General features: G+C 36.6%; 1 protein-coding gene across 2 annotated transcripts in view; it reads left to right on the top strand.

Moving 5' to 3' along the window:
- The window catches only part of MRC1 (mannose receptor C-type 1), a 97,885-nt gene that overhangs the window by 54,310 nt on the left and 28,459 nt on the right, over positions 1-15,116 (top strand). For both annotated transcript variants that reach the window (XM_036345776.1, XM_036345766.1), the window contains exons 11-20: positions 678-826; positions 3,068-3,267; positions 5,905-6,032; positions 6,547-6,634; positions 8,193-8,337; positions 9,915-9,956; positions 11,433-11,596; positions 12,600-12,667; positions 14,060-14,160; positions 14,848-14,990. In XM_036345776.1, the coding sequence (XP_036201669.1) occupies positions 678-826; positions 3,068-3,267; positions 5,905-6,032; positions 6,547-6,634; positions 8,193-8,337; positions 9,915-9,956; positions 11,433-11,596; positions 12,600-12,667; positions 14,060-14,160; positions 14,848-14,990 (1,228 nt within the window). The remainder of the gene's footprint in view (positions 1-677; positions 827-3,067; positions 3,268-5,904; positions 6,033-6,546; positions 6,635-8,192; positions 8,338-9,914; positions 9,957-11,432; positions 11,597-12,599; positions 12,668-14,059; positions 14,161-14,847; positions 14,991-15,116) is intronic.

Genomic DNA, 15,116 nt, shown 5'->3' with positions numbered 1-15,116 from the left:
TGTCTAGTGCTTGTCCATTAAGACAAACTTTGATATCTTTACTAACCGAATTGTATTATGCCTGGTACACAGCTGAGATGCAGAAGGAGAGAAAATATTGGAATTTGTGATTCTGCTCCCAGTTCTTTCTAGAGATTGAATCTCTGCTTCTCTGTATTTCTTGATAATTTTCTGTTTCTGAGAGTAGGGAATGAGGATGCAATTCAGGGGGAAATCCACACAGATTTTCCCATTTCTATCATCCTTGATTACATTATGACCTCTCAACTTACTAAACCAAAAATTGTGCAGGACATTTGAAATATTTGAAAAGTGGACTGATTTTTAAATAATGTATCTTAAAATGCTATAGTTTTCTCCTTTGCATTTTCAGAATTCTCTTACATTTTGAGAAGGGCAGAGGGGCTGATGAAGAATAGAAACATGTTTGAGTATATTTAAATTATTTTATTCACTCAGCTGTATGGTATTTTTTTCTTCATAGGATCACATTTTCTTAGAGTGAATTTTGTATAATATAAATGACACATAAATATAAGAAAATATGTTTGAGTTACCAACCAAATCATAGCTCAAACATAGAAATGAGATACCTTCCACGTTGATAGAGTTTACATAAATATTTGCAAAATTTAGTTTAACTATTTTAAACAATGTATTTATTACTATTGCTTTAGATATGAGCAAGCCTTCCTCACTAGTTGGGTTGGATTGAGGCCTGAGAAATACTTTTGGACAGGCCTTTCCGATGTCCGGAACAAAGGGACCTTCCAGTGGACCATCGAGGAGGAGGTTCAGTACACTCACTGGAACTTCGAAATGCCAGGTATGTGCAGGGCTCAGGTCAGAGGTTTGTATTCATTGCACACGTCCATCATGCAAAACCCACTTCCTTACCTTCCTGTCCAAATGGACTATGGGAATTAATTGTGCTTTCAGTATTTGCTCTTCTGTCCTACTTTTCTTTAACCCTCACCCAAGGATATTTTTCCATTGATTTTCATGCAATTTGGAAGGGAGGTGGGAGGGGGAGAGAGAGCGAGAAAAATCAACATCGTTTGGTTGCCTCCTGCACGCACCCTGACCAGGGTGGGGAGTGAACCTGTAGTGGTGGTACATGCCCTTGACTGGGAATTGAACCCCCAACCCTTAGGTCCGTGGGCCAACACTCTAATCACTGAGCAAACCGGCCAAGGCTTTTTTTTTTTTTTTTTAATAAAGTTCCAATTAGTTTGCAATGGTCAAGAAAACAAGGAAAACTGCTAGGTTATCGGGTACTGCTCTTATTTGAAAAATATTTATGAAATCCTAAATGGTCACAAATGTTTCAAATGGTTAACTTATTTCTGAAGGCTTACAACTATACTAAAGGGCTACAAACCATCTCAGTGCAACTATGAATAGCGATAGTGTGCTTGAGTTGGTGGAGCACAAGGTAGTGCTTACTATACGTGGGATTCATTTCTGTATCTTATATGTGCTGCCCTGCTTAGTCCTTTACATGCATTGGATTTGATTTTATCTTTACAAGAAACTTCCAAGGTAAGTTTAAGTATCTTCATTTTAAAGACGTGGAAACAGGGACTCAGAAAAATGTGTGTGACTAGAAAGCTTCCGACCATGAATTTAGGCTAATCTGGATAATCCCCAAATCTGTGCTGTTTGCGCCAACACCACTTGCCTCCCTGTAAGTGCTGATTTGCTTCCCTAGCAGGTAGTTTCTGAAATAGCCTCTGACAGATTCTGTGCCTTCTTTATACACTGATATCACAGTATAAAACCTTATTTAGTGTGACACCCCAGGAAATTCAACATCCTTTATAGCGAATGTTTGTTTCACTGTGCCTGGGCAAAGAGCTAAAGAAGGAATAATAGCTCGAGTGTATGAATTCGCTACTTAGTCAAACAAGTCCTAATCTTCAGGAGTTCATTTAATTTGTATTCTCAGCTCTTAATGAGGTAAACAGGTCAGTATTTTGGACAGAGTGATTCTCTTTAAGTTATTGCATGTTCTGAAAAATAGTAAGATTTCAGTTCACTTTTAAATAACTGGGCAATATATTAAGAGCTGAGCACACACCTTAAAAATATTGGTAGGAGTGGTAATTATAGGACAAACTCCTAATTTTGCAGGTGGAGTTCATTCAACCATAGGCTTTGGAGAAATTAATCCTGGAATGTTCTTAGAGAACAAAAATGGATTAAACTGGAGCTATAGGGAGTCAGAAATCTTAATGAAGATATTTTGAAAAAGATGTACTAGTATCCCCAGAACTTTGAGAATTCTCTAAACACTTAATGTCCTTTAAAAGAATAGTGGTAGAAGATGACCTCATCTAAGCAGAAGGAATCCTAATGTTTTCAAAGCTCTGTCTTAATTAATTACTATTAAGAAATAATAGTAATTAATAGTAATATTTGGAAATAATCACAACTGTGAACTAGAATTATAATCTAGTAAGCCTGACATAGTCCTCAGTTTATTTTATGTAGTTTTTTTTTTTTTTACCATGAAAAAATTCATTACAACTCTGTAAGGTAGGTAGTGATATTTGCATTTTAACATGAGGCAACAAGTTCAGGGTGATTGAGTAACTAAACTGAACTAAAATCTCTCAGCTGTATCTCATTTTCAAGTCTGTAACTTCTGTTCTGGAAAACCTACATGAACCCTAGAGGAAAAAAGGGACCTTAAAGAACTTATTTTTTAAAAAGAAATGTTGAACTACTATTTTTGCCATGGCAGTAAATTTTATTCCGCAAAAATTATTGTATTGTTAAATGTCTACTAAAGGCGCACCCTGCCAGATGTTAGAAATACAAAATGTTATCAAAACCGTGACCTTTGAGATCATAATTCAGTTGGGGTCACAGGCCTCCCAGATGAAAGGTAAATAACGATTCCGAACAGCACACATAATTGCCAAATGCCCTAGGATCTCTCCTCTTCATTTCCTCAGCATCTGAAGGTTTGACCACACAATTTGAGTCAGGTTTGTACTGTCTCTTGCGAGCATGGCCAGACTACAGCAGCATCTGTTAAGTGAAGTCTGTGTGTTTAACGCAGGGAGAAAAGCTGGGTGTGTTGCCATGAAAACTGGGACCGCAGGGGGCCTGTGGGATGTTTTGAGATGTGAAGAAAAGGCAAAATTTGTGTGCAAACACTGGGCAGAGGGAGTAACTCGTCCACCGGAGCCCACAACAACACCCGAACCCAAATGTCCAGAGGATTGGGGCACCACCAGTAAAACAAGCTTGTGTTTCAAGGTAAGTTGCAATTGCAAAACTAATAAAGAATTTGGAATATCCTTCAGCCTAAAGAATCAGCTAAGAAATTAAAACCAAACCAAACCAAATGCTACCATGCTCAGGCTTCACCTGTAGGAATTGTGACTTTATTGATCTGGTTTATTTGTAAAGAGCTTTCCTTGGATGAATGCTAATGACCAGTTGCATTTAGACCAGTGGTTCTCAACCTGTGGGTCCTGATCCCTTTGGGGGTCGAATGACCCTTCACAGGGGTCGCCTAAGACCATCGGAAAACACATATATCATTACATATTGTTTTTGTGATTAATCACTATGCTTTAATTATGTCCAATTTGTAACAATGAAATTGGGGGTCACCACAACATGAGGAACTGTATTAAAGGGTTTCGGCATTAGGAAGGTTGAGAACCGCTGATTTAGACCAACAAAAGTAACCTACAGCACAACACAGATCACAGCAGCCTTTCTTCTTTTGCTTTGCCTTCATCACCCCATTCTCTGCCTCTCCTCTCTCCCAGGCTTTCCGGCCCTAGTCTGAGCTAGCATTTCTTTTCATCTTAATGAACATTTTTTGCTCCCCCTCACTCATTTCCATTGCATCTCACTTTTTGTCCTGTTCTTACAGACCAAGCTTTTAGTTAACAGAATTGATAAATGAATCTGTAATAATGCCCCATGGGTATCCTCGAGGTAATGCTCCATTGTACTGATTTAACCCCTGGTTATTATGCCTCTGGGAGATGGGGGCATTTCTGGGTAGGAGTATATGGGTGTTTCATGTCCCTTAAATGACAATTCGATATTCTGCAATTGTTTAATACACTCCTGGGCTGGATCGTCTATTTTCTCCTTATGCAAGCAAGTTCACCCAAACAAATGAACAAAGAAAAACCCCAGTGAATTTATTTGGGGCTTTCTCCGCCCCCCCTCCCCCCCCGCCCCTCTCTTTCTTATAAGTTCTATTCTTTCTAGAGAAGGTTAAGATTAACTAAATGAGAAATTTACTTATCTACTGCTTAATGGTGTTTAAAGGTACACTCTCAAGACTTCTGTTATTCAATCCTGTGAATGGCCTACGGCCATGGCATGCCTTGTAAGACAGGCAGGGTTAATGAAGAACTTGAATTATCAATGTGTGTTAGAATGATGTTGCTTAATCTTCTCTGACCTGAGGGGTGTGGCTAGTTGGGTGGGAAACTCCCATTAGTAGCAATAGAGCTGAAGAACTATGCAATCCAGATTAGCCAGTCTGGGTTAAAAGCATAATTTATATAGAAGGGACTATATTGGGCTAAACAGAAGAGGATTCGATATTTATTGTTGTTGGTAGGAAACTTTTGACTTACTACACAAAGACCAAATTTATTTTACACAAAGCCATTTGCCTGAGGGCGGTAGGCTGTGGAGATATGTTGCAGAATTTTGAGAGAAGCAGCAGAGTTCTCCAGAGCTGGGAAGGGAACCAAGGTTCTAGGAGATGACCCAGGTGTGTATTCAACAAATCCACAGATGTGCGTCACTAAAAAGTCTACGGTTTTAGAGATGCTTGGAGTAGGGTTTGTTTGGAAATATATTGACCATCTTTGTACAAGTTAAGATACAGGAATTATTAATAAAATTCAGCTGGTAGTAAATTGATTTAATCAAATGAAATCTTCTATCACAGTCTAGCAAGTTGAGGCAGTCACAGAAGTCTCAGGATTACTTAAGTGGAAACTTGCTTAGATCACCTTTGTGTAGGCTCGAGTTAGGGTCAAGGTGAAGGTTGCCTTGGGTTGCATGATGACAGCTGGGCAGCCACAGTCGGTTGGAAGCAAATTTCTTTATCCACAAGCCTTGGATGATGGGGCCAAGACTCATGAAAAACAATGAATAAATGTTATAAAAGTTGGTGGAGACAATGAACTCTTATACTGTTTGCCTACTGATAGGTGTTTCCCAGGCTGTCACTGTGTATTGCTTTTCACTGAAATCTTCTGGATAATATGACATGTCCCCTAAATTATTGAATTATTAAATTGGTTTTAACTGATAACCCACCTTTTTAGACGCTCTGACAGATTAGTACAGAGCATGTGTGCCAATCATTGTGAAAATATGCATCTACAAGGAAAAAAGACAAGGCGGTGTTGAAGGACACAGCCAACAAAGTGTTGAAAGGCTGCCAGGTTATTCCTTGTTTAAGCCTAACAGGATAGCAATCTGTGGCACAATTTTAGGGAGGTTATTTTCCTTAATGCTTTCTCTATTCATGTATACTTTCTCTGTATCAAAATTTTCTTTCAATTTCTTTCCATCTTAATGCTACTTTTCACACTAAACCAAATTAACCTTGTCTTCGACAATGAGCTGTATGCTTAGCCCATATGCCTAAAGCTTCTAAGATTTTAAGCTAATTCCTCATGTGCTATCAACTTTATTTTTTAAAGTTTTCTTCACAAAATCATCCCCCAAAGTTTGTTACCCAAATATTCACTCATAAATTGATTTTTAGCCAAGAGAATTATGTTGTGTGGGGTCATTGTAATGTCTTGCTTTTCTGTAAAGGAAATCTCACCAAAAGTAAACAGTTATTTATCTTGAGTTAATAAGCTATGCAGTGCAAAATAACTCCTGAAACCATATCCTCTTTAGCTGTTTACAAAAGGATTACATGAGAAGAAAACATGGTTTGACTCTCGAGATTTCTGTAGAGCTCTGGGTGGAGATCTAGCGAGTATCAATAATAAAGAGGAACAGCAAGCAATATGGAGATTAATAACGTAAGTATCTTTTCTATATAATACTCTTTTTCTTTTATCTATTTGGTGCTAATTATGTTGAGAAACATTTTATGTTCCCAAAATTGTTGGCTCATGGTGCTGCTATGAGTTCATATATTGTATTCCAAATCTATAGGCCCTTTTTTTATTTTTTTTTAAATTTATTTTTATTTGGGGGGGGCCCTTTTTAAAATCTAGTTTCACTTCCGAATGCCTTAATTTTATAAGTATAAATCCTGTGATGAATGGCTCTATAAAAGTACAAGACACTCAATACATATTGTTAAATGAATAACAACAAATGATTATCTTTCAGTGCTTTACAATTATTTATTCTCAAAGGGTGGCTCATTTTTAGTATATATGGGTTCTACCAAAAATGCACATCTATTGAATAATGCTTATATTTAATCATTGAATCTCTTTACCTGTGTAATTTTCAAATTTGATTAGTCTTTATAGCTAAACAAACTTGTTTCATGCATAAGCTTTCTTTATATCTTGTATATTGCAGGGCTAGTGGAAACTACCACGAACTGTTTTGGTTGGGGTTGACATATGAAAGTTCTTCAGAGGGCTTTACTTGGAGTGATGGTTCTCCTGTGAGTGATTTGATTTAATATATCATTTTCTTACTTTATCATGTAGTATTTATTTTAATGTTATCCTTTGGCTTAATATACATTGTTGGTAAGACTTTTTATTATGATAGCTAGAGACATTTTTCTGTGAAAAGTAAATGCTATTTTAGGATTATTACTCTGTCTCTGTCCCAGTATAGTTCTCTTATTTACCCAAGGTGTAATCATGTTGGCTAGTTGGAAAAAAAAATTAGAAACTCATTGTAGTAGTTTACATAAAATATATTTATTTTGATATGAAAAATTAGCATGCAAGTAGTTAAACTTCTTAAACATCAAGTGTTCTTATAGATCAGGAGGTCTGGAAATAACTTCTGATATTTTATTAATAGCCATTAGGTTATGTCAGACTTCTCCATTCTTAGGAATGGAGAAGTGAGAGGCTTGGGCACTTGCTGGCATTTTGGACACTAGTCATCACATATTTTTGTGTGATTTTAGTTCTATCTCCTCTTACACCAGCAACTTCTCAAGGAACTTGGGTAAGATAGTATATTTGATGGATCCATTGATGTTGGATTCTTTATATCATACCTCTGGAAAATAGATCATAACGCTTAGTCTAAAACCTTATGGACTATGATTCCACATTGAAAACATCACAGGGGACCGAAACCCAGCCCCCCATTATTTCCACTATTCATTTTGGTAAAATTTGGTAGTTTTGTTAGCAACATGTTATCGGTCTGTTTCTTTTTTAAAAAGAATGGATGCTTTATGCTACCATCGAATAAAAAGAGTTTCCAATATCACACTGAAATATTATCCCTTAAGAATGGATTATAAATGTAAGAACTTCCTATACTGATCAGTGGAGCTCTTTGCCAAGTTTTTTCTAAATATAAAAAAATGGCTCTAGAGCAAGGCTGGGCAACCTTTTTGTGAATGCGTGCCAAAACCAGCAAAATCTCTGACTCAAAATTCTTCTGCGTGCCAACCCTAATTTTTTGAGAACATGTTACGCCTACTTGATATCTCTTAAGGTGTATGTATGTGAAGAACCTTGAAGAAATAATAAAATTCATTCAAGCGACAAAAACACAGTATATGATGATGAAAAATACATTTATTTTTTAATGTATACATGTTATGTAAAATTATTTATTTATCTAAGATGCACCTACACTGAATTTATCTGAAAAATAAAAAAGTCGATATTAAGAAAAAAATTGTAAATGGAAGATTATAAGAGAGGGTTTCGCGTGCCAGCAAAAGTTACTGGCGTGCCATGTTTGGCATGTGTGCCAGGGGTTGCCCACCCCTGTTCTAGAGCCATTCTGTTTAATCAGAGTAAAGAAAATTTTCTAATAATCAATAGCATACTCTACTCAACTTCAAAAGTTTCCATGTAATGAAAACTCTTTCCCATTCATGTTTATAAATCTTGCTTTAGAAGCAAAACTATGGTGAAAAAAGGGAAATGGTTTTAAAAATATAAACATATCTTTACTTTCCTGTTTGGGTAAATGATTGACATTGGGCTGATATAAATGGTGGGTGTATAATGTTTCTAACATAGGTTTCCTATGAAAATTGGTCTTATGGAGAACCTAATAATTATGGAAATACTGAATACTGTGGAGAGCTGAAAGGTGACCCTAGTATGTCCTGGAATGATATTAACTGTGAACATCTTAAGAACTGGATTTGCCAGATACGTAAAGGTAGGATAACCTGTTTTTTCCTTTATCTTAGCTCGAAGAACTAACCTTCTCACATCCCAATAACTTCCCTTTATTAGCAGAACCAAACAAACAACATAAAAAAATAAAGGAACTGGCAGGAGCCATCCTTTCACAAGATGAGAATGAAGTCGCTGAACAATGATAAATGTTCCAAAGGAACAGAAGATCAAAAGGCCACTGGGAATCCTCGACTCGAGTCACGTCCCTGGGAATAGTTCCCATGAGCTCTGATTTCTGGCTCAGGCTCTCAGTGGTGGGAGTGGACGTTCTGCTCTGTGAGCAGAGCAATGACTGTGCCATTTCTTTTTTGGAATTGTCACCCTTTGACCTACCTTAGGTGAAAAATTTCCTAAGTCCGAATATTCGAAATATTGGTTTCTTGAGGAAATGTTCAACACAAAGAACAGACACCGTTCGGAGGACCCGCCATGTTACTCATGGTCAAAGCGTAGCAGTGATGCTATGAGTCATGATCTTGACTCAGAAAGGTCCACATATCCAAGTCAGGCAGGGAGGTCAGAGGATCCAGATTCTTATGCTTAAAAAAACACAAATAGACCCACCCTTGAACCAAAATATACATCAACTAGTTCTTTGTAAACAGATAAATGGAACCACATTGCCCTCTGCTGTGGGGAAACTTTGGCCACTGTCTCAAGTCTACTGCTCAAGGCACTGTTGCTGTCTGTCTGCTTATTCTCCTTACTCCTACTTAGACTAGTGTTTTCAAAATGGAGGAATAAGGAGTGGCTGATTTTTCTTTAAAGTTCTAGCTACAGATGATTTTATTATGTCTTGTTTCTTTATGGGTCATTGGTACTTTTATTCTTATGGATGTTGACTGTATTAAACCAAAAGCTGAGACACTTGAGTCCTTTTATCAGATTCCAACAGAGTCCAGATATATCAACAACTCCTTGAAAAGAAAATTATTTTATTTAACTTTTAGTAAAACATACATTTAATAAAAATAAGATTCTTTAAAGAAAGTATATTTTATAAATAAGTAGTTCATATGTAATTTCAAATAATGGAATTTGAAGTAATTTCATAGCTAATAATAATAATAATATGTGTGACTATAAAATTAATATCTATTGGGCACCTTATAAATACAAATAATTCACGTATTTCACCTCAGCTATTTACACATAATTACTAACTCCTTTTTACTGTTGACAAAACTAAGGGCAAGCATTTTAAACCCAGGTCTGGAATTTGAACCTAGGCTTTCTGATTCCAAAAATGGTTCTCTTTTCTTTCCTTTGTATGACACTGCTTGCTGTGCCTGAAAACTTTCTTTTGATTTCTGGTGGCCATTACTGTACCTACTTTGTTTATCTCTTCACTCCTACTTCCGTTTTCCTTCACTTTCCTCCTCCATAGCATGATAGGAGAATTGGCGAGTAGAGGGGAGGAGGAGGAAAAGAAAAGAGAACAATTAAGTTTTTAGCTTCATTTAGCTATATTTAGCTATATGAAAACTGTGAAACTAGAAGAATATGTGATTGCAGAAGGGCAGCATACTTTATATTAATTTTTTGTTTGTTTTCCAGGCCAAACACCAAAACCTGAGCCAACACCAACTCCTGAAGACAGTAGGTGTTTTATTTTCTGATCTCTATATTGATAGCTTTTCTCTGCTGTTTTTTTCTCACAATAAAAAACAAAACAAAACAAAACTTGTCCTAAGAAGGTGGAGAGCAGAAGTTGTTAATATCTTTGAAAATCTCATGCAAGTTTGGATCTTTCTCTCCAGACAGATGTTCATGAACACAAATATCAAGCAGCTATTATATTAGTACAATGAATGTTTACAAATCAAATCCAAGATCACTTGTTTCTTCTTTAGCACAGGTATTAGTTTCCTAGGACTGCTGTAACAAAATTCCACAAACTTGGTGGCTTAAAGTGACGGCCATTTATTCCCTGACCTGGAAGTAAGAAATATGAACTCAGTTTCCCTGAGCTGAAACCAAGGCATTGGCAGGACCATGCTCTCTCCAGAGGCTCAAAGGGGGGATCTATTCCCTTGCCTTTACCAGCGTCTGGAGCTGCATTCCTGGCATTGTTATTTCATGGCCCCTTTCTTCATCTTCAGAACCAGCAATGTGGCATCTTGCTTCATTTGTCACATGGTTTTCTTCTTCCGGAGTCAACTCTCCCTCTGCCTCCCTCTATCAGGGTACTTGAGATTACATTTAGGGCCCAGCCACATAATGTAGGATAGTCTCTCCATCTATCTCCCTTAATTTAGTCCCATCTACCAAGTGCCTTTTCTGTGTAAGGTAACATTCACAGATTCCAGACATTAGGATCTAGATATCTTTGGGAGCTTCTATTTAGCCTACACCAGTGCAGAATCATAGAATTTTATGGTTTGGCAGAAGCCATAGGAGTCTTCTTGGTTTGTGAATTCTTTGGTTTTCCCGTTATACACGGAAGCACCCTAGTCCCATCTATTACAAAAGTTGTTTGTTCTATTGAGATAAAAGATGTTTTCTCACGGCCTCCACTTCTTACACCTAGAACATCACTGGTGCCTGGATGTAAATCCTTCCAGCTATGTGATCCTATTGATGAAGGTAAAGCTGGAAGTTCCTTTACCCCAGCGGTTCTCAACCTGTGGGTCGCGACCCCTTTGGCGGTCGAATGACCCTTTCACAGGGGTCGCCTTAAACCATCCTGCATATCAGATATTTACATTAGGATTCATAGCAGTAGCAACATTACAGTTATGAAGTAGCAATGAAAATAATTTTATGGTTGGGTCACAACATGAGGAACTGTATTTAAAGGGCCAGAAGGTTGAGAACCACTGTTTTACTCAATAGAGATACCAGTTCGTGGAACTTAGTTGGGAAGAGAAAGTAATGAGCTTGTACAGAGTTGGTGGCAAGTGGCAATCTGGCCTTAGGTATTTCAGTCTGTATCCTGCTTAATCTGGGCTCTCAGAGTTGCAGACACCTCTGATATAGTAGCTACTCTGCTCTTCTCATTTGTGTGTGCCATTCAAACCAGATTCTTAAATTCACCAAAGTAAAATCCATCACCCTTTTCCATGAATTTTTCAGATCCACCGGTCACTGAAGATGGGTGGGTTATCTACAAAGACTACCAGTATTATTTTAGTAAAGAGTCGGAAACAATGGACAATGCAAGAGAATTTTGCAAGAGGAATTTTGGTGATCTTGTTTCCATTCAAAGTGAAAGTGAAAAGAAGTTTCTATGGAAATATGTAAGAAAATGATTAATTTAAGAATGGACCACTGACATGTGTTAAGCAAAGATATTGTCTATAGTTGGTACCCTGTGCTGCAATTTTAAATTATGTGATGAATTTTCACCTTCTAGGGTCAGGGTAAAGACATAAAGGTGGGGATGTCGGCCATAATAGAAAGGAATGACCTGTTGCTTCAATATTCAGTGAAGAATCACAGAACCCATCGACAGTTGTAGTCTGGGCTTTGTGAGGATCCGTACTTCATGGCTTTGAGTTCACTAATTTGATTTTCAAATATTGTAATATCTAACTAGTTGTTTATATCAATTCTTTGTGTATAGTGCAGGTTGATTATTAATTTAAAAATCTACTTTAGTTGGACCAAATTGTTGGTTAATAGGTAGTACATCTTGATTATTCATATAAAAATCTTTCTTGTCAGCTAAGAGTGAAGGTGTAATTTGTTTTTTCTAAGAGTTCTTGGTTCAGTCTTTCTCTTTAAAAATCTTCATGGCATTCTTGTTTGTTGCCAGAAAAAGGATAGGAAAGAGAGCAGGAAAAAAGTTGAACAGTAATGAGAAATAAAGATTTATTTGATTACAAAGATAGTAAGAGTGTAGTCTGACTTATCTTCATCTTTGTAGATATACCTTGGTTTGAAATTCTCTAATGTTGCACAAATATATGCATGGATCAAGAAGTCTTTCCTTAGGCACATAATCCTAAATGGTGACTTTGTTTAACAGATGGCCTTCAACAACCTAATTACTATAGACATTTGATATTATAGAGCTACTTTAGATATTTGCTTTATAAATGCAAGTTGTTATATAATGTGCATATTTTTATTTTTATTTTTATGAAAAACATAACATTGGATATACCACAAGATTTCTACATGAATCTCTTCCTTAGAAAAAGTTCCAAATAGGTTGCTTCATTAATGTATAGGTTTTATGTAAGAATTTGCTTGTTATGTAAATATAGATTGAACTATATGTAAACTTCCATGTTTTAGGTAAACAGGATGGATGCACAGCCAGCTTATTTTATTGGTTTATTGATCAGCTTGGATAAAAAGTTTTCGTAAGTAAATAAAAATAAAATGACTTTGCTTAAGATAGTGATTGGATAAACACCTAAGTTATTTTGAGGATTTTATTTTGCTGAATGCATTTAAAAAAATCCACCAGGGTTCTTAACCTAAAAAGCATCTTTTATAAAACCAAAAAGAATTAGAAATAATCCTGTTAAATGTCTTCAGCGTTCTAATTTTTGAATAACTCAAAATCTGATTTAATCTTGCAAAACTTTACCTGTCTTTGTTTTTGAATGCTGTCACCTGCTAGTAAATCATCTTCTAAGAAGATGTATTATATACATAGGAACACTGAATTTATTTTAAAAATTACAATTTCCACTTGGACGCCTTGGCGCACAGAACTAAAGGGTCCTTTTATGTTCCTCCACTCACTGCTTTAACATCACAACTTTGAAAAACTGTGTTAACTGCATGAGACGCTTTCCCTTCAAAGAAATGACTCTACCATTTTCCATAGGGTACAGGGGCCAGGAAAGCTATGGGAGGGAGGAAATTAGTAAGTTTGGGGGGTTTCTTCGCTTGTTCATTATATACGTGTTCTCCTAAGTCTGAAGAGCAGATACGCCTGTCTGGCTCATGCACAGGTGTTTTAGCCACATAGATCCCCTCTGGCTATTGTTGCCATTTTAGGGTAATGAGACCTAAACTCACACTCATTATTTTTAAAGATCAGAAATGTTTAAAGCTCTTTCGGATAGGCATGAGAGAGCTCTTCAATGATCTCTTGGTCCTTTTCCTGCTAAATGTCTCTGAATTCCTATAATTTATTAAAATAAATATTGGTCCATATCACTTAAGAAAAACCAGAGAACACATGAAATTTGGAGGACGGGCTTCATGAGAAGTTCCATATTCTCAGCCTCTCAATGGTGGTTGTGTTTGTGGCAATGATGCCTAAGAAGTATTACGGGAGATGAGTCAGGAAGCGGGCTCTCACCTGACACCAAATCTGCCAGAGCTTTGATCTTGGACTTTCAGCCTCCAGACTGTGAGAAATAAATTTCTATTTATAAACAAAAAAAAGTATTATGGGAGGATTTTTGCTCTGACCCACTTCCAAAGTAATGGGCATCTCCATTTCTTCTCCCACTTCAAGGCTAACGGCAGCTTCTTCCAGGAAGGGCAAAGAAAGCAGAGTAGCCAAAGCATCAGGTTGCTATAGAAGCACAATGTACCAAAAGCACCAACCTCCTTTGGGGTTTTCTTGCTAGTCTCTAGAATCTCTCTCTAGAACTGCTCTCTAGAATCCTCTCTTCTATTAGCTTAGAATCCTGTGATTCCTTCATCTTGATCGACTTGCCTGTTCCCTCCACGAGGCTGTAGCCAGTTATTCTGATGTTCGGACTGTTATTAAATGCCTGCATTTTGTTTTCCAGTTGGATGGATGAAAGCAAGGTGAATTTTGTGGCTTGGGCCCCAGGTGAACCCAATTTTGCAAATGACGATGAAAACTGTGTAGTCATGTATGCAAATTCAGGTAGACAATATACATATTTTGAGTTTGGCTTGTGGTGTGATGTGTCATTTGTTACCTCCTTAGGTTAAAAGTAGAAGGTTGTGCAATTAAGTCAGAAAGAAGAGAGAATAAAGGAGAGTTCTAATTTTAGCCATCTAATCAATGAATTTTTAAAGCAAAGGGATGCTTAACATTTAATCTATTAAATTACACAGTCATCTCACTTCTCATCTAATGAAATATTTTTTTTATGTTCTGATTTGAAGGAAATATCCAGAATGTTTATCTCCTTTCTCTCTCTCTCTCCAGTCTTTGTCTTCTAAATTGGAATAGAGGTAGAACCTATCTGTTGAGAAAATTAAACAAGATAATACTTCTAAAACACTAAATAAATGTTTGGTATAGAGAGAGTTTGTTATAACATTATTACCATTTGCTGTAACTGGCTATTTAGATATTATGTATGTAATTCCAAATGTGTACATGGCTCATAGGAAGCTCTTTATAAAGTTGAACTATTATTAGTTCAAGTGAAAGAGTGAAAGGATGTCGCATTGGCTTTTTGAGTCACTTGCATGAATTAAAGTTTGATTGTAGTCTAAACGACTTTTGAGAATCCTTCATATATGTATATATATATATAAATATATATGTATATATGCATTTTTAAACATGCAAATCTAATTTAACTATTTTGTTCTTTGCCAGGGCTTTGGAATGACATTAATTGTGGTTATCCAAATCCCTTCATCTGCCAGCGACATAACAGCAGCATCAATGCCACAGTTATTCCTACCACGCCCCCGGCCCCAGGAGGTTGTAAGGAAGGTTGGAGTTTCTACAACAACAAGGTAAGAAAAAATGAGTTGCAATCTTGACACTGATTCTCATATGGAGAGTGGCAATGCAAATCTTTCAGCTTAAAGTTAACTTTTACTTTACTTCATCATTTTAGTAATTTTTAGGTAAGAATTGGT

The sequence above is a fragment of the Myotis myotis genome, unplaced genomic scaffold, assembly GCF_014108235.1.
Source record: "Myotis myotis isolate mMyoMyo1 unplaced genomic scaffold, mMyoMyo1.p scaffold_m19_p_1, whole genome shotgun sequence".
NCBI lineage: Eukaryota > Metazoa > Chordata > Mammalia > Chiroptera > Vespertilionidae > Myotis > Myotis myotis.
This window is presented reverse-complemented; position numbering and strand designations above follow the sequence as displayed.